The sequence below is a fragment of the Phodopus roborovskii genome, unplaced genomic scaffold (assembly GCF_943737965.1).
Source record: "Phodopus roborovskii unplaced genomic scaffold, PHOROB, whole genome shotgun sequence".
Taxonomy (NCBI): Eukaryota; Metazoa; Chordata; class Mammalia; order Rodentia; family Cricetidae; genus Phodopus; species Phodopus roborovskii.
Genome location: NW_026126598.1, coordinates 9,934,392 through 9,958,161, shown reverse-complemented (window position 1 = coordinate 9,958,161; position 23,770 = coordinate 9,934,392). Strand labels below are relative to the sequence as shown.

At 50.9% G+C, this 23,770-nt stretch overlaps 3 protein-coding genes and 1 non-coding gene across 5 annotated transcripts; 3 read left to right on the top strand and 1 right to left on the bottom strand.

Annotated features, from left to right (window-relative positions):
* Window positions 1-23,770, top strand: Bud23 (BUD23 rRNA methyltransferase and ribosome maturation factor). 2 transcript variants are annotated; one of them, XM_051204798.1, is made up of 12 exons: window positions 1-4; window positions 12,848-12,885; window positions 15,003-15,098; window positions 15,190-15,272; window positions 15,470-15,566; window positions 18,114-18,210; window positions 18,998-19,048; window positions 19,778-19,863; window positions 20,317-20,362; window positions 20,611-20,669; window positions 23,112-23,201; window positions 23,320-23,770. In XM_051204798.1, exons 3-12 carry the CDS (start codon window positions 15,010-15,012, stop codon window positions 23,372-23,374), a joined length of 753 nt encoding a protein of 250 aa, XP_051060755.1. In that variant the 5' UTR covers window positions 1-4; window positions 12,848-12,885; window positions 15,003-15,009; the 3' UTR covers window positions 23,375-23,770. The 2 variants fall into 2 exon arrangements, with proteins under 2 accessions (XP_051060755.1, XP_051060754.1); XM_051204797.1 differs by lacking the exon at window positions 1-4 and adding an exon at window positions 12,659-12,756.
* Vps37d (VPS37D subunit of ESCRT-I) lies at window positions 11-5,383 on the top strand. Its single transcript, XM_051204799.1, has 4 exons — window positions 11-256; window positions 1,676-1,847; window positions 3,770-3,852; window positions 4,280-5,383. The coding sequence occupies exons 1-4, from the start codon at window positions 119-121 to the stop codon at window positions 4,667-4,669; spliced, it is 783 nt and encodes a 260-aa protein (XP_051060756.1). The 5' UTR covers window positions 11-118; the 3' UTR covers window positions 4,670-5,383.
* Dnajc30 (DnaJ heat shock protein family (Hsp40) member C30) lies at window positions 11,180-12,508 on the bottom strand. Its single transcript, XM_051204800.1, has one exon. The coding sequence runs from the start codon at window positions 12,506-12,508 to the stop codon at window positions 11,867-11,869; it is 642 nt and encodes a 213-aa protein (XP_051060757.1). The 3' UTR covers window positions 11,180-11,866.
* Window positions 22,537-22,670, top strand: LOC127237057 (small Cajal body-specific RNA 20). The gene has a single exon (XR_007835821.1). It is a non-coding gene; the product is annotated as a small Cajal body-specific RNA 20 (non-coding RNA).

The following is a 23,770-nucleotide window of genomic DNA, read 5'->3' as shown; positions in this document are numbered from 1 at the left end:
GCTGGAGCTGGAGCTGGAGCCGGAGCCCGGAGCCCGGAGCGGAGCCGGAGCGGAGCCGGGGCGGAGCGGGGCCGATCGGGCCGAGCCAGCAGCCGAGCTGGGGGCGCGGGCGGGCGGTATGTACCGGGCCCGGGCGGCGCGGGCGGGGCCGGAGCCCGGCAGCCCGGGGCGCTTTGGGATCCTTAGCACCGGGCAGCTCCGGGATCTGCTTCAAGATGAACCCAAGCTGGACCGGATCGTGCGGCTCAGCAGGAAGGTAACGCGGGGGGCTCGGGCAAGAGGAGGGTGTTGAGGGGGGGTGGGGTGGAGAGGACGGGCCGCGGCCTGCGGGGACCCGGAGACCCAGCCAGCGGAGGCCACCTCCTGGAGCTGCCAGGCCTCGGGATCATGGGAGCCTGGCACGTCCGAGTGGGCCCCGCGGAGCCGCCCCCGGGGGATGGGGGTCACCCCAATCCGGCCTGGGGCGGGTGGTGCGGGAGGGGGCGCCTGGGGATGCAGCCGTGCACCCCGGGATGGCCGTGAGGCGTGCCCTCCCGAGGATGCTCCGGGGAGGTGTGTTCTGGGGGGCGGGAGGTGGAGGGTGAGCTGTGTTGTTGGGGGCCCTGGCTCAGCACACCCACGTTCTTTAGGGCCAGGAACAGGAGGCTCCTTGCTTGGGGGAGAACTGAAGGCCTGCCTGACACCTGGTGTGGGGAGGATAGCTGGGAAGAGGGGTTATGCTTTAGATGGGGAGGGGGCTTTGTGTCTGCCATTGGGGATGGATCTATAAATACAGAGGCTTGTATTCCGTAGGCCACCATAAGAGAAAGTTGTATATTTTACGAGAAACATAGGCCCGGGCTGGTTGTCTGTTGGGAGGGGGGGGGCTGCAGAAAGAGAAAGTGTGTGTTAGAAGGAGCCAGACGAGGATGTGCACGGATCAGGGGACAGATGGAGGGGAGTGTGTTCTCCAGGGGCGGGGAGCTAGGCTTGGCCCTCCTAGAAACAGGCTCAAAAAGCCTTCTCCAGGGCCCCAGTGCTGCCTTCTGCTAGGTGAGCGGCTAGCAGGTGTAGGGGATCACAGAAGCAAAGGGGGTGTGTATTGTATTCGCGGGGGTGTGTGGGGTTCCACTAGAGGGCCGGTGAGGGGGTATGAGATGAGAGGGTGACGGGTGACGGAGAAGGGGGTGTTGCTGGGAAGGTACAGGGTGAAAACATCACTCCCCAAAGAGTCAGAACAGAGGGTGGGAATGTTTTCCACGCAAACACCTGAGGAGGAAGCGAGACAAAGGCCTGGAATGAGAGACAAGCTGTCCAAGCATGGAAAATGGGACAGAGAGGGGAGGGGTAGTCCTCGGGGACCTGAGTAGACATATTAATTGAAAAATTAAAAATTAACTAACATTTGTAGAGGCCTTCATAGTTCGGTTCACTTAGGTCTCACAACAACCCGGTGAGAGAGGTGGTTTTTGTTTTGTTTTGAATTGTAGAAGAAACTGGGGCCCAAAGAGAGGACACCAGGCAAACCCTGGAATGGGGCAACCTAGGTCCCTCCACCTGTTGGTCCCGACACCCTTGCAAGCTGGGGACTCCCAGGTGCCTTTGGCAGGGGCCTTGGTGGGTGTTGTACTACAGTGGACTCCAGGTGACCCTGGGCAGCTTGAGCCCAGGCCTCTTAGCTCTCCTCTGCTGGTAGTTCCAGGGTCTGCAGCTGGAGAGGGATGCCTGCTTGGCCTCTAACTACGCGCTGGCCAAAGAGAACCTGGCCTTGCGGCCTCGCCTGGAGATGGGCCGGACTGCCTTGGCCATCAAGTACCAAGAGCTTCGAGAGGTGGCTGAGAACTGCGCAGACAAACTGCAGAGACTGGGTGAGGGGAGGCCCAGGAGAGCTGCCCGGGGCGGGGTCGGCCTTGGTTTGTACAAGGCTCCTAAGGGTGGGGCTGGGACAAAGCTACTCCTGGACAAAATCTGAAGGGAGTTGTTTTTTGGCCTCCTGGAGAGTGAGGTTGTGAGTTGTGGAGGAGCAGGCTTGGAAAGCTGGGCTGGGTCCCAGTGTAATCCCAGTACTTGGGAGGCAGGTCACAAAACTTCGAAGTCAGTCCTGACCTTTGTAGTGAGTCCTGGACCAAACTGCGCTGTCTCTTGAGAGGAGACACTGCCTCAAAAACAAAAACAAATAGCTGTGTTGAGGATGCCTGATGGAGCCAGGAGGTGGTGGCACATGTCTTTAACCCCAGCACTTGGGAGGCAAAGGCAGGTGCATCTCTGAGTTCTGAGTTCCAGGACAGCCAGGGCTACACAGTGAAACTCTGTCTTGAAAAACAAACAAACAAACAAAAAAAAAAAAAAAAAAAAAAAAAGGAAGAAAGAAAAGAAAAAGGAGGGAGAAGTGGCCTGATGGAGACCCTGGGTAGTAGAAGGGGGCATATGCCTCCATGCCCGGGTTAGGCCAAACTTGACTAGAGTGAGTTTGAGGCTACCCTGGGCTACCTGAGACCTTATCTCAAAAAAAAAAAAAAAAAAAAAAAAAAAAAATCAAGGCTGGTGACATGGTTGAGTAAACACGCTTGGCACAAGGCTGGCTTGAATTTGATCCCAGGACCTATATGGTAGAAGGAGAAAATCAGCTCCCATAAATTATAAATTGGCCTCTGACCTCCACAACTATGCAGTGGCAGCAGTGTGCCCACACATAATACACACACGCACACAAAATTAAAATGTATAGTTAAAAAAAAAACACAACATCGAAACAAACAGAGGAAGAGAAAGGGGGCTGGGAGATGGTTCAGTGTTTATGTGAGGGCACTGCTCTTCTAGAAGACCTGGGTTCAGTTCCCAGCACTCACGAGGCAGCTTACAACTGCCTGTAATTCCAGTTCCAGGGAATCCAATGGTACCTTCTGATCCCCATGGGCACCCAGCATTCACATGGTACACATACATACAGGCAGGCAAAACAAACATGCATATTAAATAAAAAAAATTTTTTTAAAGGAAGCAAAGGTAAACAAGAATGTAAACTTGAAACCTGGAGTGCCTGCCCCCCCAAACCCGTGGTCGGTCTCTGCTTTATTTTATTTTATTTTTTCATTCTAGGGTGTAGGGCTGCCTCATGTCTGACCTGATTACTGGGTTGAGTGGTGGTAGCCTCAATGTGGTAGTGAGGAGGGTAGGGTATCTGTTGGTAAACACTCAGTAGTGGCCATGTTATTGAAGAAACTGAGCCAGCCATGGTGGTGCTTGCTTGCAACCCCTGCACTTAGGAGGCTGGGGAGTACCACATTTGGCAGGCTAGCCTGCGCTACACATGAGACCTTTCTCAAATGATGGTGATGATGGCTGGAGAGATGGCTCAGCAGCTGGGAAGGACTGGAGTTTGGCTCCCAGCACTCAAGTTGGACAGCTCACTGACTCCAGATCCGGAGTCAGTGGGGTTGGGGTCTGACAACCTCTGGCCTCTTCAGGAACCTGAACTCATTAAAAATAAAATCTTTTGAAAAAGAAAAAGAAACCACAGTATAAAAACAAACACAAAAATATAAGCTAAACTTGTTTGTGCATGCCTATAATCTCAGCACTTTAAGGTCTAGAGTTTGGAGGAGCAGGGAATTGAGGCTAGCCTGGGCTACACAGCCCAGAGGCTGTAAGAGATCCTGCCTCAAACAAAACAAAAGAAAACAACAAAGCCAGTTGAGGATTTGGAGGCACCAGAGGTGGGAAATGTAGAGTCACCTGTGGTCAGTGAGAGTCAGAGTCCCTGACTGGTCTGTCCCCCTGTGGTCCTCAGAGGAGAGCATGCATCGCTGGAACCCCCAATGTGCACTGGGCTGGCTGCAGGCTGAACTAGAAGAGGCTGAGCAGGAGGCTGAGGTGAGGGGTAGAGGCAGCTGGGCCCAAGTGAACAGGGAGGGAAGCTTATCTTGTCCCGTTGGGGTTGTCCTTACATCAACACTTGGGAACATCTCTGAGAAGTCTGCTGTGACTGCCAAAGAACTTCGGGGAACAGCAGAGTTTGATGTCCTAAGGATGTCTACAGGCATTGGAGGGCAGGGTTCCTAAGTAGTAAGGCCCCATTTCTCCGGGCTAGGTTGGGAGGAGACACTGAGTTGAAGGGCATGGGACAGCCCTTTACTGTGGATGGAGGGTGGACATCTGTCCTGTCTGGGTAAGCCAGAGTCTGGGCCAGGTTGGAAGCTCAGGGCCTCTGCTGGCTGGTCACCGTGGGGGAAGAAGACATCAGTCTCTGATCGCATCCCCCCCCCCCCAACTTTCCCTTTTCCTCCTGGACACTGCCCAGGTCCAAATGGAGCAGCTGCTGCTGGGGGAACAGAGCCTGGAGGCCTTCTTGCCAGCCTTCCAGAGGGGCCGCGCCCTGGCCCACCTGAGGCGGACCCAGGCCGAGAAACTCCAGGAAGTGCTGAGGCGTCGGGAACGCTCTGCCCAGCCGGCCCCCACTACTGCTGCTGCTGCCGCCGCCGCCACCGCCATGGATCCCCCCAAACCCTTCCCTGCTGCTGCCGTGCTGCCCACTGGGGCTGCCCGGGGACCACCTCCAGCCGTACCCCGGAGCCTGCCCCCCTTGGACTCCCGCCCAGTGCCCCCACTGAAGGGCTCTCCCGGGTGCCCTTTTGGCCCAGCCCCTCTGCTGAGCCCTCGACCCTCTCAGCCTGAACCCCCTCATCGGTAGGAGCCGGGGTTCGACCTCCCAGCGGGGGTCCAGACAAACTTGATTCGTGGCTCCTCCTCCTCCCCCACTGCCTGGGTGGGGGGAGGGGCAGGCCCCTCCCCCTAGCCTCAGGCAGGCCCAGGGCCCTGGAGGCTGAGCTGGGGAAGAGGGGCTTCCCGAAGAGGCCCAAAGAGGGCTGGGGGTGGGGTGGGCAGGGTGCTGGACCTCGGTCACCAAGGAAACTCTGCCTTTTTATTTTATTTTTTGTCTCCCCGGTCCTCCAGGGTGCCAAGCCAGGTCTCCAAATGAAAAGAACTTACGGGGGGCCTGCTTCCCCCAGGGGGTCTTGCTTGGGGGGGGCTGTCGCACCTTGCCACATGACTGAGCTCGAACTTACTGGCCAAGGCTTACTGGATTGTTCTCCTCATATCCTGAGCTAACCCTTTCCGCAGTTTGGGGGCCCTCCGCCTAGGAGCCAGGTGGTCATGCCTCAGCTGCGGGCCCAGGGACACTCCCAAGGGCCTTGCAGCTGGCCCTGGGGCAAGGTAGGACAGAGAGGCTTCTTGCCTGCACAGGTGAGAGACGGCCATCCCCAGGAAAGACCATTCTGTATTTTTTCTGTCCCTGTCTCCTTAGAATGGAACCTTTTTGAGGGCAGGTCCTTGTCTTTGTATGTTCTGTCCCCAGCCCCGCCTCCTAGGGGCTGTCAATAAATGTGCTGATGGATGACGGTGATGATGCCCCGCCTCCTCTCTGCCCCCTCAGCCAGCCTCCACTTCTGCTCTGGCTCATCCTCCAAAGGAGCTGCCCTTCTTTTCCCTGCCCATCCAATGCTCAACTGACCAGCAAGGCCAATCGAAGCCTCCTCTGAGGAGCTGCCTGGTGTCCAAAGAGCCTTATCTAAGCCTTACTTCCCAGCCTGGCCAGACGTGGCACCGCCTACTACACTGTCACCTGTAGCCTCACCTGCCTGCACCTTTCCAGGATTGCTTGTCAGCTCATCGGGATGGTACCGCACCTTCTGCCAAACTGCAGCCTCCACTGGTGATCCGATCCCTTCGATGGGTGACAGAGGAGGGGCTCTTTTAGGGATGCAGGCATCTTGACCCCCACTAGGAAGACACTAAGTGGCCAGTTTGGTTACTGGATGTGGGGCAAGAAGACTGGTGAGCAGAACGTCGGGGAGAAGGGGCATAACGATGACTCCAATCAGAACGTGGGAGGCTCAAGCAGGAAGATCGGAAGTTCAAGGCTGGGATCATAGCACAGTTGGAAGAGCGCTTGTGTAGTATGCAGGAAGCCCTGGGTTTGATCCCTAGTACCCCCTAAACCAGGCATGTTGGGTCACACCTGTAATCTAACACCTAGGAGGCAGAGGCTGAAATATCGGGAGTTCAAGGTCATCCTCCACACTTAATGAGTCTGAAGCTGGCTAGGCTGCATTGTCTCAACAAACAAAACCCGCAAAACCAAGGCCAGCCTAGGTGACACATATATTTCAAGTCCCAACTGAATACTTGATGAGACCTGTCTTTGAAAATAATGCAACAGTAGCATTTCCGGGGTCAACCAGGGCCAAGTCTACAGGAAATTTGGCCGAGAGGCATAGAAATGCCTACCAACAAGAGTGGTCCACCAAAAGCACCGTAGAAGTCAGGTGTGCTGGCTCATTCCCATAATCCCAGCTCTTGGGTGGCAGACTCAGGAGGATCGCCTTGAGTTTGAATCTAGCCTGGGGTGGTGAGTTCCAGGACACTCCAACCTACAAAGTGATTTTTTTTTTTTTTTTTTTTTTTTTTTTTTTGGAGACAGGGGAATTCTCCTTTTAGGAAATGCTGGCCTCTAACTCACAGGGACCCCTGCCTCTGCCTCCAGAATGCTGGGATTAAAAGTGTGTGCCACCACACCCTGTTTACAGAGTGAGATTTTGTCTCAGAGTAACAAGAGTATAGTGCTATTGAAGTTTACATAGCTAGTGTGGTCTTTGTTCCTGTTACTAGAGATAGAACTATCTAGAATGTGGGTGTTGAGTTGACTCCACTTTTCACTGAAGCTTGTAGAATAAAATGAGCCCCACATTGGTATCTTTGGAGTATAAAAGATGAGGGAGTGGCTTGGGGCTAAGGGTCTTAAGAAAAGTGTGCAAATGCAAGTGTGTGGTGTTCAGCCCAGGCTCTCTCCAGGGACTGCTGCAAGTGTGGCCCCAGGGATAGAGCCAAGGACAGTGGGAGGAGAAATTTGGGACCATGTTGGGCTCTACATGGGATCTCAGTGGTTGTCCCTTGAGGCAGGTATTCCTGTTGGTGTGGGAGAAGAGCTTGAGGACTTGCTTGAGCTTTGGAATGTCACCCAACAGCTGGAGCAACTGGTGGATTGAAACCTTAGAGCCACTTAAGCTCCATCCGTGGCCCCCAGAGGAGTGCAGAGGAATGCAGCCTGGGTGCTCACATCCTACATGATGTCCCATCTCTGGACCAGCTTTCCAGGCAGTTTTGTTTAAGAGTATAACCAAAGAGAGAAAGAGGCAGGTGTGGTGCCTCATGCCTTTGATCTCACCTCTTAGGAAGCAGAGACAGGGGGGATCTCTGTGAGTTCTCAGCCAGCCAAGGTTACACAGTGAGACTTTGTCTCAAAAAAGTGGAGTCAGGGAGAGCTAAGGCTAAGCATGGCTACCTCTCTTACCATTATCAGGACTTTGAGGAGTAGTTTCTAGAAGGGGTTAGTGTCCAGGTCTGGCCTCAACCTTCTTTCCCTAGGGCACTTAAGAAGTAGAGAACCAATCAGGTTGAAGATGTGGCTTCTATGGTAGAGTGCCTGCCTCAAATTCATGAAGTCCTAGGCTCCATCCCCAGCATCCTATAAACCAGGTGTGGTAGTGTATGTCTGTAATCCCAGTATTTGGGAGCTGGAGGCAGGAGGGTCAGAAGTTAAAGGTCATCCATGACTACAAAGAAAGTTTAAAACCAGCCTGGACTAAACAAAACCCTGTCTCAAAATTCAAAACAAAACACCCAGGCCAAGAGAGGGCAAAGGAAGGGATGCGTTACCATGGGAACTGGAAGGGTCCTTCAGGTTGCCTCCCAGTGTGGTGAGGTGTGGTGGCCCATACTTATAATCCCAGTTCTTGGGAGGTAGGGACAGGCAGCTCTCTCTGAGTTCAAGGCCAGACTGTTCTACACAGTGAATTCCAGGCCAGATAGGGCTTCATAGTCTCAAAAAACAAAGACTCATATGTCCCTGGCTAGCAGGCACACATGTATGTTCTGAAGATTCCAGTCACTGTTACTTTAAGTGTTCTGCCTTGGGATTCTAGGAATGAATATATCCAGGAGTGACCCTGGGATGACCCTTTGTGAGAGGGAGAAAACTAGAGTACACAGTGACAGGCCTAGAAGAAAAGTTTACCCAGGGACTGCAGGTATGTCTCAATAGTAGAGTGATTGTCCAGCATTTGTGATGCCTTGGATCCCATCCCCACTTCCAAGAAAATAATAATAATCTATCTATTACAGACTTCTGCAGCTTGTAGTAAGTACCATGCCACACACCCATAACCCCAGGAATGATTTTTTTAATTTTTGGAAAATATTTTAAAAATAACATTTATTTAATGTATAGGGGAGATCACAAGTCATGAGATGCATTTTGAGGCCAGAGAACAACTTTTGGGCATTGGTCCTCTACTGTGCGGGTCTGAGGGAACAAACTCAAAAGATTTGTCAATCAAGTTGGCATCAAGTGCTTTACCTACTGAACCATCTTGCAAACCCTTTTGGGGGACTTTTTTTGTTTTTGAAACAGGGTTTCTCTGTGGTTTTGGAGGCTGTCTTGGAATTTGATCAACATATCAGGCTGGTCTCAAACTGACAGTGGTCTGCCTCTCTGCTGGAATTAAAGGTGTGTGGCACCACTGCCTGCCATGGCTGTTTTTAGATTATTGTTCATTTATTTGTCTGTGTCTGTGTGTGTCTTTTGGGGGTGTGTGTGCTCCTAGGCTTGCAGAAGCCAGAAGAGGGAATCCAGTGTCCTCTTCTATTAACCTCCCTATTCTTATGATGCAGGGTCTCTCCCTGAACCTGGGGTTCACATTTTCTCAGCTATGAAGCCCCAACAGTTCTTAATGTGTCTGCCCTCCAACTCTGAAAAGTTGTGGTTACAGGAATGTGTGGCTTATCACCTAGATGCTGAGACCTGAACTCCACTCCTCAGGTTCGCATAGCAGGTGCTCTTAACCACTGAGCCTCCTTTCCTTCCCAGGTTTGGTTTTGCAGAACAAGACAAAATAAAACAGCAACAACAACAAAAACCAAGGTCTCTGGACTGCTTACTATGTAGATGGCCAGACAGAAAGTTGCTTTTGTTGTTTGTTGAAGATTCATTATTTATGTGTCTTGGTGTGTCTGTACACCTGCTTGTGTGTGCCTTTGGATGCCAGAAGAGGGCATCTGATCCCTGGGAGCAGAGCCCAGTGGGTTCAGAGAATTGAATCAGGTTCTCTGGAAGAGCAGGAAACTCACCTGCTGAGCCATGTCTCCTGCAGCAAATCAGCTGTTTAATTATGTCTATCTGTGTGGGTGGCTGGGCACGTGCATGCATGCTTGATCCTGAAGGTGCATTCATTTGCTGGACACAGATCTGTCTACCATGTGGGGACTGAACTCAATTTGTCAGGCTTGGTGAGAATGTCTTTACCCATTAAGCCTTGCTGCTGGGGATAGTTCTATCCCAGAAAATATTATATTTATGGCTTTGGAAATCACCAGTTTTTATATATTTCCCCCAGAATCCCTCATTTTTCAAGTAGGAAACATTTTGGCATTAAGTAAACGCCTCCTCCTCTTCTTCTTTAGATAGGTTCTCATAATACACACACACACACACACACACACACACACACACACACACACACATACCAATCAAGCCTTGACTTCACAGAGATCCATCTGCCTCTGCCTTCCAAATGTGTGGATTAAAGGTGTGAGCCACTATATCCTGCTAAGTGAACAATGAACCAACCAAAGTTCACCAAGTCAAGCAATTGCCAACCAGCCTATGATCTGGACAAAGCTTTGGCTAAGAGCTCACCCCTAATCCCCTAGGGACAGAAAAATAGATGGTTTCCAATATTTGGGCTAGCTGTGGGTTTATCCCACTTTATACACCAGTTTTACCCTCAGGACTGAGGGGAGGAGTTGGTGTGCTAGAATCACATGCATTTATTTTGTCTGTGTGTGAGGTATTCGGGTGCACATGCACACAGATGCACATAACACTAGCCACAATGTGGAACTTAGAAGAGAACTTTAGGAGCCATGTCTTTCCTTCAGTCATGTAGGTCCTGGGATAGAACAAGACAAACTCCTCCACCCATTGAGTCATCCATAGGCCCATGCCACTCTTACCCCTCCTTCCCATGTCCTAGCCCATTCCCACTGTGAGTCAGAAGTAAGGGACATCATGACTACTGCAGCTCTGACCACAAGTTATTACTAGCTGCCTGGTGTAAGAAAACCAAAAAACCAGAAACCTGGGTCATGGTAGTACACACCTGTCCAACACTCAGCAGGTGGAGGCAGGAAGCTGGGTGTGGTGGCACACATCTTTAATTTCACCTCTTGGGAAGTAGAAGCAGGCAGATGTATATGAGTTCAAAGCCAGCCTGGTCTACAGAACAGCCAGGGTTTCACAGGACCCTGTATCAAAAACAAACAAACAAACAAAACAAAAACAACAAAAAAGATGGAGGCAGGAAGGTCAGGAGTTCAAGGTCAGCACAAAGAGAGTTCATGACCAGCCTGGGTTACTACCACCTCAAAAAAACAAAACAAACAGCTTTCCCAGAATCCAAATGGCAAACTCCCCCAAAACTCATTACAATCCTTGGTCAGCAGCATATAAGGAACCTAATTTTAAACTTTTTTTAAAATCTCCCCACCCCCAGACAGGAGACAGGGTCTCACTATGTAGCTCTGATTAAAGGTGTAAGCCACCATGCCTGTCTTCTTTGTTGTTGTTTTTAATCTTTTTAAAAAGATGAGCCCTGCTATGTAATTGGTCACAGCCTCCATCTTAAGCCAGCAGATTACAAGCCTATATACCACACTCTGGACTTCATTGCCATCTTCACCAGTGAGCTTCCTGCTGCTTCTACTCCTGGCTACTCCAGGGTCCACAACTATACACAATCCAACAACCTCATTAGAAAGATATGCCTTGTGGCACCTCTAATAACACTGCAGATGCATGGGCCACACTCAGGGTCTCAAGCTCCAAGTCAACAGTGAGCAGGCTGCACAGTTAGCAATGTGAGTGGCTAAGGAAAGGCCGACCAAGGACAGGCACAATGTCCCAAATAGCATCACCCTACATCACTACTGTGGAGCAGAATATGGGTAATAGTGACCGAGCTCAGAGAGAAGAGAGCAAATTAATTCCTCTTCGGCTGTTACACCCCCAGGGCACCGTCCTCCAAGGTCACACCAGAGATAAACATGGACACAGGAACATATTCCTCATGCTGAAGGGCCGTGTTTTCTCTCTGCCACACGACAGTGGTGGTGTGAAACAGACCTGAGAAAATGACAACCTTTCATTAACTTTTTTCTCAGCTGGGAAGGGGGGCACACTACGCAACAGCAATGATAGGGACTAAACCAGTGCCTCCTGTATGCTAGCAACCTCTCACTGAGCCGGCTCATCCCCAGCGTCTACTGGACCGTTGATTAAGTCTCATCTTTTGCTTGGGGTAAAACAGAAAGACAAGTTTCATGCAAGCCCCAAGAATTAATCTTTTTGGCAGCAGTCACAGATATTGCACAGTTCAAAGGTTACAGAGGAAGTGCTGCCCCATGGTATAAACACGAGGCAGAGGGCAAGACAAAACTTGCTCAGGGCTTCTGGATAAAACCAAAGCAATTGTTCTGGGAGTTGACATCTGGAAGGCAACTTCTAGAAACAAGCAGACACCCAGGGAACTCTGGAAAGCACATAAATTTCTGGTTTCCGGGTATCTTTATCCCGGGGCCTCTTTCTTGTCCAGGAAAGAGCTTCTTTTCTGAACTATAGAAGGATATGTGATGACCGGCCAGGCTGGGAAGTTGTTAGGACAGTCAAGAGGACGCCACTAGAGGCACTCAGTTCAATCCATGACCCGTAATAGTTCAAAGGTCAAAAAAAGCAAATTTCTTGGGCTCGTTCCCCTTCCCCCCTTTTCTCCGATTAAATACGAAAACCGACGAAGACGAAGGTGAGGAAAAGGAGGACAAAGAAGGTGGCATCTCGGGTATCGTCCCATCGGAGCCCCTTGTTGGCCTGGCTCTCCTGCTTTTTGCGAAGGGCTTCCCTCCGGGCGCGCAGACGCCGCTCTCTCTCTAGCTGTTCTCCATAGTGCGCCTGGTAGAAGGCGTCAAAGTCGAACATAGTGCGACGGTCGCCGGGAGAGGCCCGAGGGCTATAGGGGGGAGGGCGGGGAGGCGTGAGGTCGGCCGGGGGTGTCCTAGAGGGCTTGACACCGGGTCCGCGTAGGTCCTGGTCGGTGAGCAGACCTCTGTCATACTTGCGACGGAGGACGGTGCTGCCCAGGACCAGATAAGCTTCGGAGATGCGCGTGAAGCGCTCGGCGGCCTCGGTGCTCCCGGGATTGCGATCCGGATGGTAGAGGAAGCTCTGCCGGTAGTACGCCGCTTTGATCTGTGCCTGCGTGGCCGTGGAAGGGACGCCCAGCAGCTCATAGAGGGCGCTGCGAGAGTAAGCCCTCCCTCGCAAGCACAAGCCCGGGGCTGAATTTTGTGGCAACCCGCGGACCTGCCACAGTCTCCACAGTGGTGACAGCGGACAGCTCAGGCAGCGCGCGGCCGCCATGTTGTGGCGGGGACTGGGGCGGAGCCGAGCCGGCCAATGGAAACGGCGACTCGTGAGCGCCTCTGCCTCGTAGCCAATCAAATAAAAAGAAAGGCGGGGAAAGTTTAGAGCGTGGGTCCTACGAGGAGGTCGCAGCATTGGTGACGTCAAAACATCGCGCTGGGGCTTTGCCGGCACCAGCGTGCTGCGGTACCCTAGAGATGGCGTTTCGTAGCCGGAGACCGGAGCACAGCGGACCGCCAGAGCTGGTAAGAGCCTTGTCAGGTCTTGGTCTTCTTCTAGAATGCCTGTTTTTGGATTCTTCCCCTCATATCCCATGTATCTTTCTCTTCCCAACAGTTTTATGACCAGAATGAAGCCCGGAAATACGTTCGCAAGTGAGGAAAGCATGGCTGTTGAATGGCATCGGGGGTCGGGATCGGCGAGTTGCCCCGATTATGGGCGTCGCTTGGAAAGCATGTAGAATCGGGGGGTGGGGGATGCATTTCTGCCATCGGTAAAGTGAACTTTAAACCGTCTAACTCCTGGACGAATCTTGGTACCTTGGTTCCAGTATGGGCGTATTCATCTCCAGTTCACACTAGGTCGTTTGACAATGTGTTTAAAATAGATGGTAAAATAGGCAGTAGTTAGAGTAGGATACTGTCTTATTGTTGACATGCGCTGTCACTGAGCCACACCCCCAGCCCCTCACTTGAAGATTCTAGGCAGTAGTTTTACCATTGAGCTACACCCCCAGAAAGGAACCAGTATTATTAGGAGGGAGGGCATACTCATTATGGGTTTATTGTGATCCTTATTTAAATGCACGATTGCACTAAATTGTCATGGCAACCATTGACAGAAACATTGTGTGAATCCCCTACATGAACTTGCTGTGTATCAGAGGTGACTGGATTCCTGACCCTCCTGTCTCTCTACCTTCCAAGTGCTAAAATTGCACGTAGGAGCTCTGTGGAAATTATTGTGTGATTATTTGCCTTGATTTTGAACAGACCTATTCTGTTCAATATGGTAGCCAGTAACTAGCTATTAAAATTCTGTAAATCTTAATAACGTAATGTGGAGAAATGACACAATTTTTTGCTGATTATAATATGAAATAACACTTTGAGTATATTGACCTAAAATAATTATTTATATATGGGTGTTAAGTAAACTGATTACAGTTTATTTGCCCCCCACCTTTTTTTTTTTTCTGAGATATGTTCACGTTATGTAGCCCAGGCTGACCTTATTTGTAGTGACCCTTCTGCTTCAGCCTTCTGTGTGCTGAGATTATAGGCTTGCCCTATAATTTACTGTCTTTCCCACCCCCACCTTCCTTTTGAGACAGTTTTTACTTTTTAGCCCTGTCTGGCCTTAACTCACAGAGATACGCCTGCCTCTTGCGCTCAGATTCTGCTTCTGTGGAGGTGGACACCACCACATCTTTTGCCTGCATTATATCCCTCATGGTCATCAGTGCTGTGAGGTTCTTGTTTTCAGATCCTGGGGATGAGATGTGTGGCCTGGTACCCACTTTTTTTTTTTTTTTTTTTTTTTTTTTTTTTACCACAGAGGTGGTTTTGTTTTTGGAGGTGCTAGCAAGTACTCCACCACTGAGGCACATTCCTAACACTTGTTGTGCATTGTTGATCCTTACAGTTGAGAGTAAATACGTCAGATGACTCTTTGAGAGAACACATTCCTAAGGATTAAAGCATCGAAATACAGCAGAGTTATAGATAGTCACTGACTGGTCATTTGCTAAGTGACTTGGCTGTTTCTGTCAGCTTTGCAGATGGTGTATTGAAATGTGTACATAATGGAATGACATGCTACTGTGTCAACTGGACTTTGGGGATTACTTTGTTGATGTTTTGAGGCAGGATCTTGCCCAGATTGGCCTTAAACTCTTAGTCTTGTCTCAGCTTTTTTTGAGTGCTGGAATTTTGTGGGAACATCCATGCCCATCATGGAACTACTATTAATAATAACTGCTTTTGAGTTTGTTGGTTTCAGGTTAAAGTAAGTTTAAAATATTGGGCAGGAGCTGTCGAGATAGCTCTGTGTGTGTATGTGTGTGTGTGGGGGGAGATCACCAAGCTTCAAGACTGAATTTGATCCCCAGAACCCACAGAAGAAGAGAACCAAATTGAGGAAGTTGGCCTCTGACCTACACACATACACACACACAAACACACACACACACAAAATGAAATAAATAAATTTTTTTTTCCAGACAGTGTTTCTCTATGTAGCCCTGGGTATTGTGGAACTTACTTTGTAGACCAGGCTGGCCTTGAATTCACAAAGATATGCCTTCCTCTGTCTCCCCAGTACTGGGATTAAAGGTGTGTGCCACCACCACCCAGCAAATAAAAATTTTTTGAAGTTAGGGAAAAGTACCTCTAGTTGATTGTTCCTTTTTAAAAATTCTCCTAACTCTTTTGATCTATGAAAAACATGACTTAGAATTCTATAACCGCTCCTATGTTTTTCTACTTCCCAGTTCACGGATGATTGACATCCAGACCAAGATGACTGAGCGAGCATTGGAGCTCCTCTGTTTGCCAGAGGGTCAGCCCTCTTTTCTGTTAGACATTGGGTAAGGTCCTGGGGCCAAGTCTGATTGTCTGGGTGGGGTGGAGGGTCATTATCATTTATCTCTGTGAGCCCCTATGGATTGTTTCTTCCAGCTGTGGTTCAGGACTGAGCGGAGACTATATCTCAGAAGAGGGGCACTATTGGGTGGGCATTGACATCAGCCCTGCCATGTTGGGTAAGTGTACCCTATCCTGTACCAAGGTGGCTATCCTCTTGAGTATGGAGCAGCTAAATTGGAATTTTTGGTTGAGATCAGGTCTTGCTGTATAGCCAGGCCCCGACTTGGGATAGTCCTGCCTCAGCCTCCCTGCTGCTGAGGTCACAGACCCGCCTACCACACCTGTACCCATATGTCCCTTTACTTTGATATAGATGCTGCCTTGGACCGAGACACAGAGGGAGACCTGCTGCTAGGGGACATGGGCCAGGGAATCCCTTTCAGACCAGGTTCTTTTGATGGCTGCATTAGGTAAGGGCCTTCACTTCCTACTTGTAATTTCATAGACCAGTGTTTCCTAAACCCAGCTTATAGCAGTCATATGTGATATTTAAAAATGTACATGTTCTGGGCCTATGAGCTGGCTACGGTGATCACAGGTGCTTGTTACCAAGCCTGAATTTGACATAGAATACACATGGTAGAGAAAAAGAAGGTTCTTGAAAATTATTGTCTGTCTTCTATACATGAGGCAGGGTGCATGCGGAGTTAATAAATGTAATTAGACAAATGTACATGTTCTAAGATTTTGAGATTTATAAGGACAAAGGCTGCTAAAAAGGCTGTTTGTGTACAAGTCTTTTTGTTTTTTTGTGACATGGTTTCTCTGCATAGCTTTGGAGCCAGTCCTGGCACTTGCTCTGTAGCCCAGGCTGGCTTCGAACTCACAGAGATCTGCCTACCTCTGCCTCAGGAGTGCTGGGACTAAAGGCGTGCATCACCACTGCCTGGTGTGTGTGTGGACACAGACAAGTGGAGACCAGAGAGCAGCACCCTTATGTGTCAGTCTCCAGACATTATCTACCTTTTGTTTCAGACAAGCTTTCATTGGGCTGGAACATTGTCACACAGGCCAGGCCAGGCTAACTAACTGTCCAGTGATTTTCCAGGCATCTGCCTGGCCCTGATCCCCATTCCCCCATTTCTGGGATTATAGACATACTGAACCTATAATGATTTCCCCAGGCAGTGGTGGCACACCCCTTAGATCCCAGCACTTGGGAGGCAGAGGCAGGTAGATCTCTTGAGTTCAAGGTTCAAGCTTGGTGTACAAAGTGAGTTCCAGGGTGTCCAGGACTACATAATTATTTTATGTATGTGTTGGATCTGGTCTCCTGTGGTGGCTAGAGGACAGCATCCAGTCCACTGGAACTGGAGATGGTTGTGAGTTGCTGTGCGAGTGCTGGGAACTAAAGTTATGTATTCTGCAAGAGCAGCAAGTGCTCTTAGTCACTGATCCATCTTTCTAGCCCCTGGACTTTAATAACCAGCTTTGAAGCATTGAAATTACTGTTAGAAATATACAATGTTGCTACACATGGTTGTAACTGCAGCTCTTGGCAGGTGGAGGCAGGAGGATCAGGAGTTCACTCATCCTCCACCACATGAGATCCTGGCTCAAGGTTAAAATGATAATATCAAAGAAATATGGAGTATTTGAGGGTTTTGTACGTGTGTGTATGATTTGTTCTGTTTCAGTTTTCAAGACAGTGTCTCACCAGATAGCCCTGTTTAGCCTGGAACTCCCTCTGTAGATCATAGAGATCCACCTGCCTCTGCTACCCAGCTCAAGTGTTTTTGTTTTGTGATCAAACTGAAGGCCTTACCTATGCCAGGCCTGTAATGTGGCATTCGGTGGCTGGGTATGCAAAGCAGTGAGGAGGTGTGGGCCAGAGGTGAGGGACACAACTGCAGAAGGTTTGAGATCTGGGGTGGGGGTGTTAAGAGCCTTGATAGATGCAGCAGAAGCATGCAAAAGAGCAGGTGAGTGGCTGGGTGTAAGTGCTGTCCAGTGAGTGTCCTTTGATTGTCAGGAGAGAGTGGGTGTAAGTACTGTCCAGTGAGTGTCCTTTGATTGTCAGGAGAGAGTGAGTGTAAGTACTGTCCAGTGAGTGTCCTTTGATTGTCAGGAGAGAGTGGGTGTAAGTACTGTCCAGTGAGTGTCCTTTGATTGTCGGGAGAGAGTGAATGTAAGTACTGTCCAGTGAGTGTCCTTTGATTGTCGGGAGAGAGTGAGTGTAAGTACTGTCCAGTGAGTGTCCTTTGATTGTCAGGAGAGAGTGGGTGTAAGTGCTGTCCAGTGAGTGTCCTTTGATTGCCGGGAGAGAGTGAATGTAAGTACTGTCCAGTGAGTGTCCTTTGATTGTCAGGAGAGAGTGGGTGTAAGTGCTGTCCAGTGAGTGTCCTTTGATTGCCGGGAGAGAGTGAATGTAAGTACTGTCCAGTGAGTGTCCTTTGATTGTCAGGAGAGAGTGGGTGTAAGTGCTGTCCAGTGAGTGTCCTTTGATTGCCGGGAGAGAGTGAATGTAAGTACTGTCCAGTGAGTGTCCTTTGATTGCCGGGAGAGAGTGAATGTAAGTACTGTCCAGTGAGTGTCCTTTGATTGTCGGGAGAGAGTGGGTGTAAGTGCTGTCCAGTGAGTGTCCTTTGATTGTCGGGAGAGAGTGAGTGTAAGTACTGTCCAGTGAGTGTCCTTTGATTGTCAGGAGAGAGTGAGTGTAAGTACTGTCCAGTGAGTGTCCTTTGATTGTCGGGAGAGAGTGAATGGAGGGTTGGCAGTGATGGCCTTGGTTCCTGGAGGTACGCATAGACGTTGGTTGAGAGAGCATTTTCCTAGAATGACTGAAGGAAGTGAGTGCTGCCGGAACTGGTTCTGTGTTGTAAGGAAGTGACCAGGAGTGGACCGGCCTCTTCAGGACAGGAGCTATATGCAGCAGATTATGGTGGGTAATGGCAGAGTCCTCAGGAGGTCACTGGGGAGGGCATCGGTCCCTCCTGACTGGGTCCCTTCCTTTTCAGCATCTCAGCTGTTCAGTGGCTCTGCAATGCAAACAAGAAGTCAGATGTCCCTGCCAGGCGCCTCTACTGCTTCTTTTCCTCTCTATACTCTGCCCTGGTGAGTATAAGCTCTCCTCTTGTTTCTCTCTGTCCGTCTGTCAGTCTCCTGCCTTGTAAGTTCAAGGATGAAGTTGAGGGGTCCCATGATAAGAAGGCTGCTTAGAAAGGACACACAGCCCTGTTGGGCATGGTGGTATAGACCTGGAATCCTAACACTTGGAGGCAGAGACTGGATAGTTGGGAGTTCAAGGCCAGCCTTGGCTACGTAGGAAATTCACAGTCAACCAGAGATGTCTCAACAGTGCAAAAGAAAAAAATGTCCAGGTGCAAAAGGCTGACAACTAACCAAACCCAGAAGCATTGTAGTCAATATCTGAGGTAGTGGAGTCAGGATCGTGATGTCATAGCCAGCTAACAGAGGTCGCCTGCCAGAATGTCCACGTTCTCTGCACTTCCCTCCACTGTCATCCTCCTTTTTAATCAGAAATGTCATGACTGGCTTTGTAGTGCACGTCTTGTTTCTTGTCCTTTTTCCATTGAGACAAGGACTTACTGTGTAGACTAGTCTGGGCTTGAGCATATCACGATCCTCCTGCCTTTGCCTCCCAAAGGCAGAGGTTACAGGCATGCACCATTTTTATTTTTTTTTTCTTTGCCACTTACCACAGCTCTAAGTTAGATGCCCGATTTACCAGCGAGTGCTCCAGTTCAGGAGCCTTGTTCATGGTGGTGTTTTGCACCTTGTCTGTGATGGGAGCTCTGCAAATATCTAGTAAGTGAGGGCATGCTGTGGTCATGATCCCAGGAGTGCTTATGTGGTCATGACATTTTTTTGTTACTTACAGGTCCATGGGGCCCGAGCTGTCCTGCAGCTATACCCGGAGAACTCAGAGCAGGTGAGCAGCTAGCTAGATCTGCAGGGAAGGAGCGTGTAGAACAGCATCCTCCACTCAGCGGCCTTCTTGCCACTGGGCACCGTGACAGAACAAGGGACTCTTGCGGCCTGTGGGAAAGAGGGAACGAGTACCCTAGTGATGGCACGGTGATCCCAGGTGGCTCCCCGAGAGGGAGTAAGTCTGTAGGGGAGGCTGGGGTGTTGCCTTCTGCTGACAGGTGAGATAGTGGGAGGCAGGGGGTGTGGCTCAGCGGCCGCGTGCTCATCTAGTGTGCATGAGGACCTGGCCTTCATCCTGAGAGCCAGCACGGAGAGAAAAATGAAAACAGATAAGGTAGCGTCACAGAATGTGCTGTGACGTTACCCATCGGTAACCCCATGGCAGAGTAGGGGCAGGCAAGAGGACCTCGGCACTTTGGCCTTAGGTGGTATGAGTTAGGGCGTAGAATGATAGTAACCTGCAGGACCCTGATGTGTAACACCGCTGAGTCTGGTCTAGTTTCCTGAGGGCGGGGAGATGGGTTCCGGGACCAGAATGTGGGAACAGCTTTGTTCTGACACTTCCGTCCTCAGGATGGGGCTGCTGAGACTGGTTACAGCTCACTCTCCGTCATGGTGGCTTTTAGGGCCTCTGAGTGGGAAAGGTGTAGCTTAGAATATGCTTTAGTTTCTGAGCAATGAGGACCTCTAGAGCTTCTGCCCCTCCCACCCCTCCGCCTACTCCCTTCAGCTGGAGCTGATCACAACCCAGGCCACGAGGGCAGGCTTCACTGGTGGCGTGGTGGTGGACTTCCCCAACAGTGCCAAAGCAAAGAAGTAAGTGCCAGGGGTGGGGGCGATGGCTCAGTGGGTGAAGTGCCTGCTGTGCAAGCGTGAGGACCTGAGCTCCCACTTACAGCACCAGTGTAAATGGCCAGGCATGGTGATGCTTGTGTGTAATCCCCATACGGCGCTGGGGAGATGGGGATGGGCAGATCCCTGCAGAATCGCTGGCCAGCCAGTTTAGCCTACGTGGTGAGCTCTAGGGTAGTGAGAGACCCTGCCCAAAAATGAGATGTCCAAAAATTCCCAGTGTCTTGGGAAATGACAGCTGAGGTTGACCGCGACTTCATGTGTATTCACACACATAGTGGGTGCTGGGCCCAAGAGCTGTCTACACAGACTACTGAGTAGCCAGGAATGCTGGGTAGGTGGGCATGGCCACAAAAGATGCAGGACAAAGACTCGTTTCTTGTGAGCTGGGCTTCATATTGCCCTGCCTTGTTTCAGGTTCTACCTCTGTCTGTTTTCTGGGCCTTCCACCTCCCTGCCAAAGGTAAGGGTCCTGGACTCCCAGGCTGTGCCTTGTATTCCCAGCACAAGAGCATGCTGGGAGGGCCTCAGTGGTCAGGGTTCCTCAACCCCTTGCACAGAGCCCAGCTATTTGAGACTTCTGCAGGTCGTGGGAAGGATTGCCGACCCCTGTAGCCTAGCCTGACTTTGAGGCCCACTGGGGTTCTGGATGCTCATATGTCTGTTGGGGCAGTAAACGCCACGGTGACTCAGGAGCTTTGTCTCCTACAGGGGCTGACTGAAAGTCAGGATGCAGACCAGGCTACCGAGTTCACTTTCACCAGTGAGAGGTAAGGCGCATAGGTGCGGGGACCAGGCAAGGGCTTGGGGGATTTCTCTCTGCTTTCACCTGAGCCTCAGGTTAGACATAGCTGCTTCCCCAAAGGGATGTTGCAACCAACCAGGTGTGCCTCTTGGGCTGTGTCTGCCTCCTCCTCAGGCTGGGTACTGGTACAGCCACAGCCCCTTAGCTTCCTGTGTGAGCCTGCAGATGTCCCGTCTCCAACACTTGGCAGGGTGCTCCTGTGTCTTCCCCCTGCACACTCCCTACCCTCAGCCACTTTCAACTACAGCCTGGGTCCCAGCCTTCCCTGGCCCCTGCATCCTCTTCTCTCCCCTCTAGAGGCATTCCTATCCACACACGTAGCTCTCAGTTTGGGAACAGATGCTCAGGCCATTCAACACAGCTATCAGAGAGCACATGTTACCAACAGACACCAGTGTGAGGGGGAGAGGCCCTAAGATGCTTGGAGGGGGTTGGATGCCTGGTACTTCCTCAGCAAAGCCAAGTAGAGACATCTAGGAGAGTCCCAAAGCTCAATGGGAATGAGCAGGGGAGCTAAGCCGTGGCCAAGGGTGAGGGCCAGGCTTATGCCGCAAGCTCCTGACTCAGCTCACCTGCCCTGCTGCCCCAGCTCCATCACTCCTGTGTTCACTTGCCCTTTCTCCCTCCGATGACTTTCTCTTGCCTTTCTTTAGCGCCTTGCATCTTGTTCCTGTGGCAGACTTTCTTGGACCAGGCCCCAAATCATGACACAGGCTTATTACTAATTACCAGTGGTCAGTCTTAACTTAGGCTTGTTTCTAGATAGCTTCTTTAACTTAAATTAGCCCATTTCTGTTCATCTATGTGCTGCCTCGAGGTTTGTTTAGTACTGTCCATCCTGCTTTGCCCTGGCCTGCCTTCCCCACCTTCCCCTCTTCTGCCTAGCTATTGGCTGGTCTCAGCTTTTTATTAGACCAATCGGGTGCCTAAGGCAGGCAAGGTAAAACAGCAACACATCTTCACATAGTTAAACAAATGAAGCGGCACAATAAACAACTTCAACACATCTTTATTTAGTTAAACAAATATTCTGCTCCACAATACGTTCCCATTTATACTCTGCGCCCACAGTGTTCCCTGTGTTCTGAAGGATCTTTGGGTCTCCTGCTTTTGCTGTAACCTCTGACAGCACTTGGCCTCTGACCCTTGGCCACTGCTTAGCTCCCCCACTCATTCCCTTTGAGCTTTGGGACTCTTCTAGATATCTCTGTGTGGCTTTACAGAGCAGTACAAAGTGTCCAATCCCCTCCATGCATCTTAGGGTCCCTTAGCTTCACACTAATGTCTGTGTGAATGGAACCTGCCCTGCTCCTGCTCTTCTAGGCGACCCCAGCCCTCTTCCCTTTCTTCCTCACTCCACTCAGCTCCTCCCTTCCATCTTCTTCCTGGGTACTAGGGGCTATCCAGGTTCCTGTCACAAGCATTCTTATACACCCGCAGTGTGCATGTCACCATGCTGCTGTAAACACACTGATTCCTGCTGTTCCCTTGTCCACAGAGGCCTCATTGACTTCCAGGCCAACGTGGGTGTTCTTCCTTTCCTTCCATGACCCCCTTCTGGCCTCATGTGACCTGCCCTTCTTTCCTGGTGGCCTGGGTTGCTGCACACAGCCCAGCCCCTGCTGTAAATGCTGAGTAGTGCCTGGATCCCTGCTCTGGCTCTGCTAGGGGAGGGTTTGACAAGGCTGGGTCATGGCTCCTGCCTGTACCCACAGGCCACAGGCTATGCTGAAGCAGCCAGCAGCTCTCCCTCAAGCTAGGCTGGATTACTTCATCCCAGCAGCCAATGGGAATGTGGCTGTGGGTGATGAGCAGGCTCCCTCTCTTCCTTGGGCCTCTTGTCCATTGGGCTGTGGGGAATCACGTTCCTCCTCAGCCAGGGCTGGAGGCCAAGATCAATCTGTGAGGAGAATCTTCGTCAGGACTGCCATGAGCAGGCAGCCTTGTTTTCCGGCCTCGGACATTGACAGAAGCTGGAGAGGGGCAGGGGTTGTGTGTGCGTGCGTGCGTGCGTGTGTGTGTGTGTGTGTGTGTGTGTGTGTGTGTGGTGACACTGGCTCCCGCTAGGCACACTGAACCCCAGTCCTGACAAAGACCTTAAGTGGCAAGAGTGGACTGTAGGTTCCATGGCTTTCCTTGAACACCACCAGGCTGTTGAGTTACTCCTTCCTGGAGTCGCCCTGTGGGACAAGGTGTGTGCCAGACACAAGGCCATAAACCCAGTGATACCTTGCAGGGACAGGGACGGTGCCCCACAGCTCTACTAAACCAGGGTTCTGGTCCTGTTGTAGAAGTGCCCGAAGTGGAGATTATAGACGGGAAGAGGGAACGTTGGGAAGAAGGGGGTCTCAGAGCTGCCCCCCGGGGCGCAGCTTAGCCACCCCGTGTCACTTCTGTCTCTGGCTAGGGCTCCACACAAGAAGGCACGGCGGGACCTGGTGAAGAAAAGCAGGGAGTGGGTCCTAGAGAAGAAGGAGAGGCGCAGGCGCCAGGGCAAGTGAGTATCGGCTGAGGACGGGCAGGCAGGGAGGGTGAGGCTGCGGCTGCCAAGAAGTCACCTGCATTTGTGGTCTCAGAGCTCTTCATTTGCCTGAGTCTGTTGTTTCTGTCTGCAGGGAGGTCAGACCTGATACCCAGTACACCGGCCGCAAGCGAAAGCCCCGCTTCTGAGGGTGCTGGATCTAATCAAGTGGAGAGAGTGGCCACCCACGCCTGCACCCAGTCCTGCAGACACCCTGGCCACCCACGCCTGCACCCAGTCCTGCAGACTGCCCTGGCCACCCACTCTGTTCAGAGGTTGGGAGCTGTCCAATCCATGACTGCCTCTGAGGAATTTTCTAGATTGAACTGTTTACCTCAGCCGCTAGCAACATAGTGTTTTAGAAAAGTTGTGAATTTCACAGAATATTTTTTCACTAAAAGAGTTTAGTGATTTGGGTTTGGCAGCCCAGACCCTGTAATCCCAACACCCTCCTGAGAGGCTGAGGCAGCAAGATGGAAAGTTCCATCCAGGTCATTCTGGGCTACACAGTAAAAACCTGTCTTAAAAAAACAAAAAGAAAAATT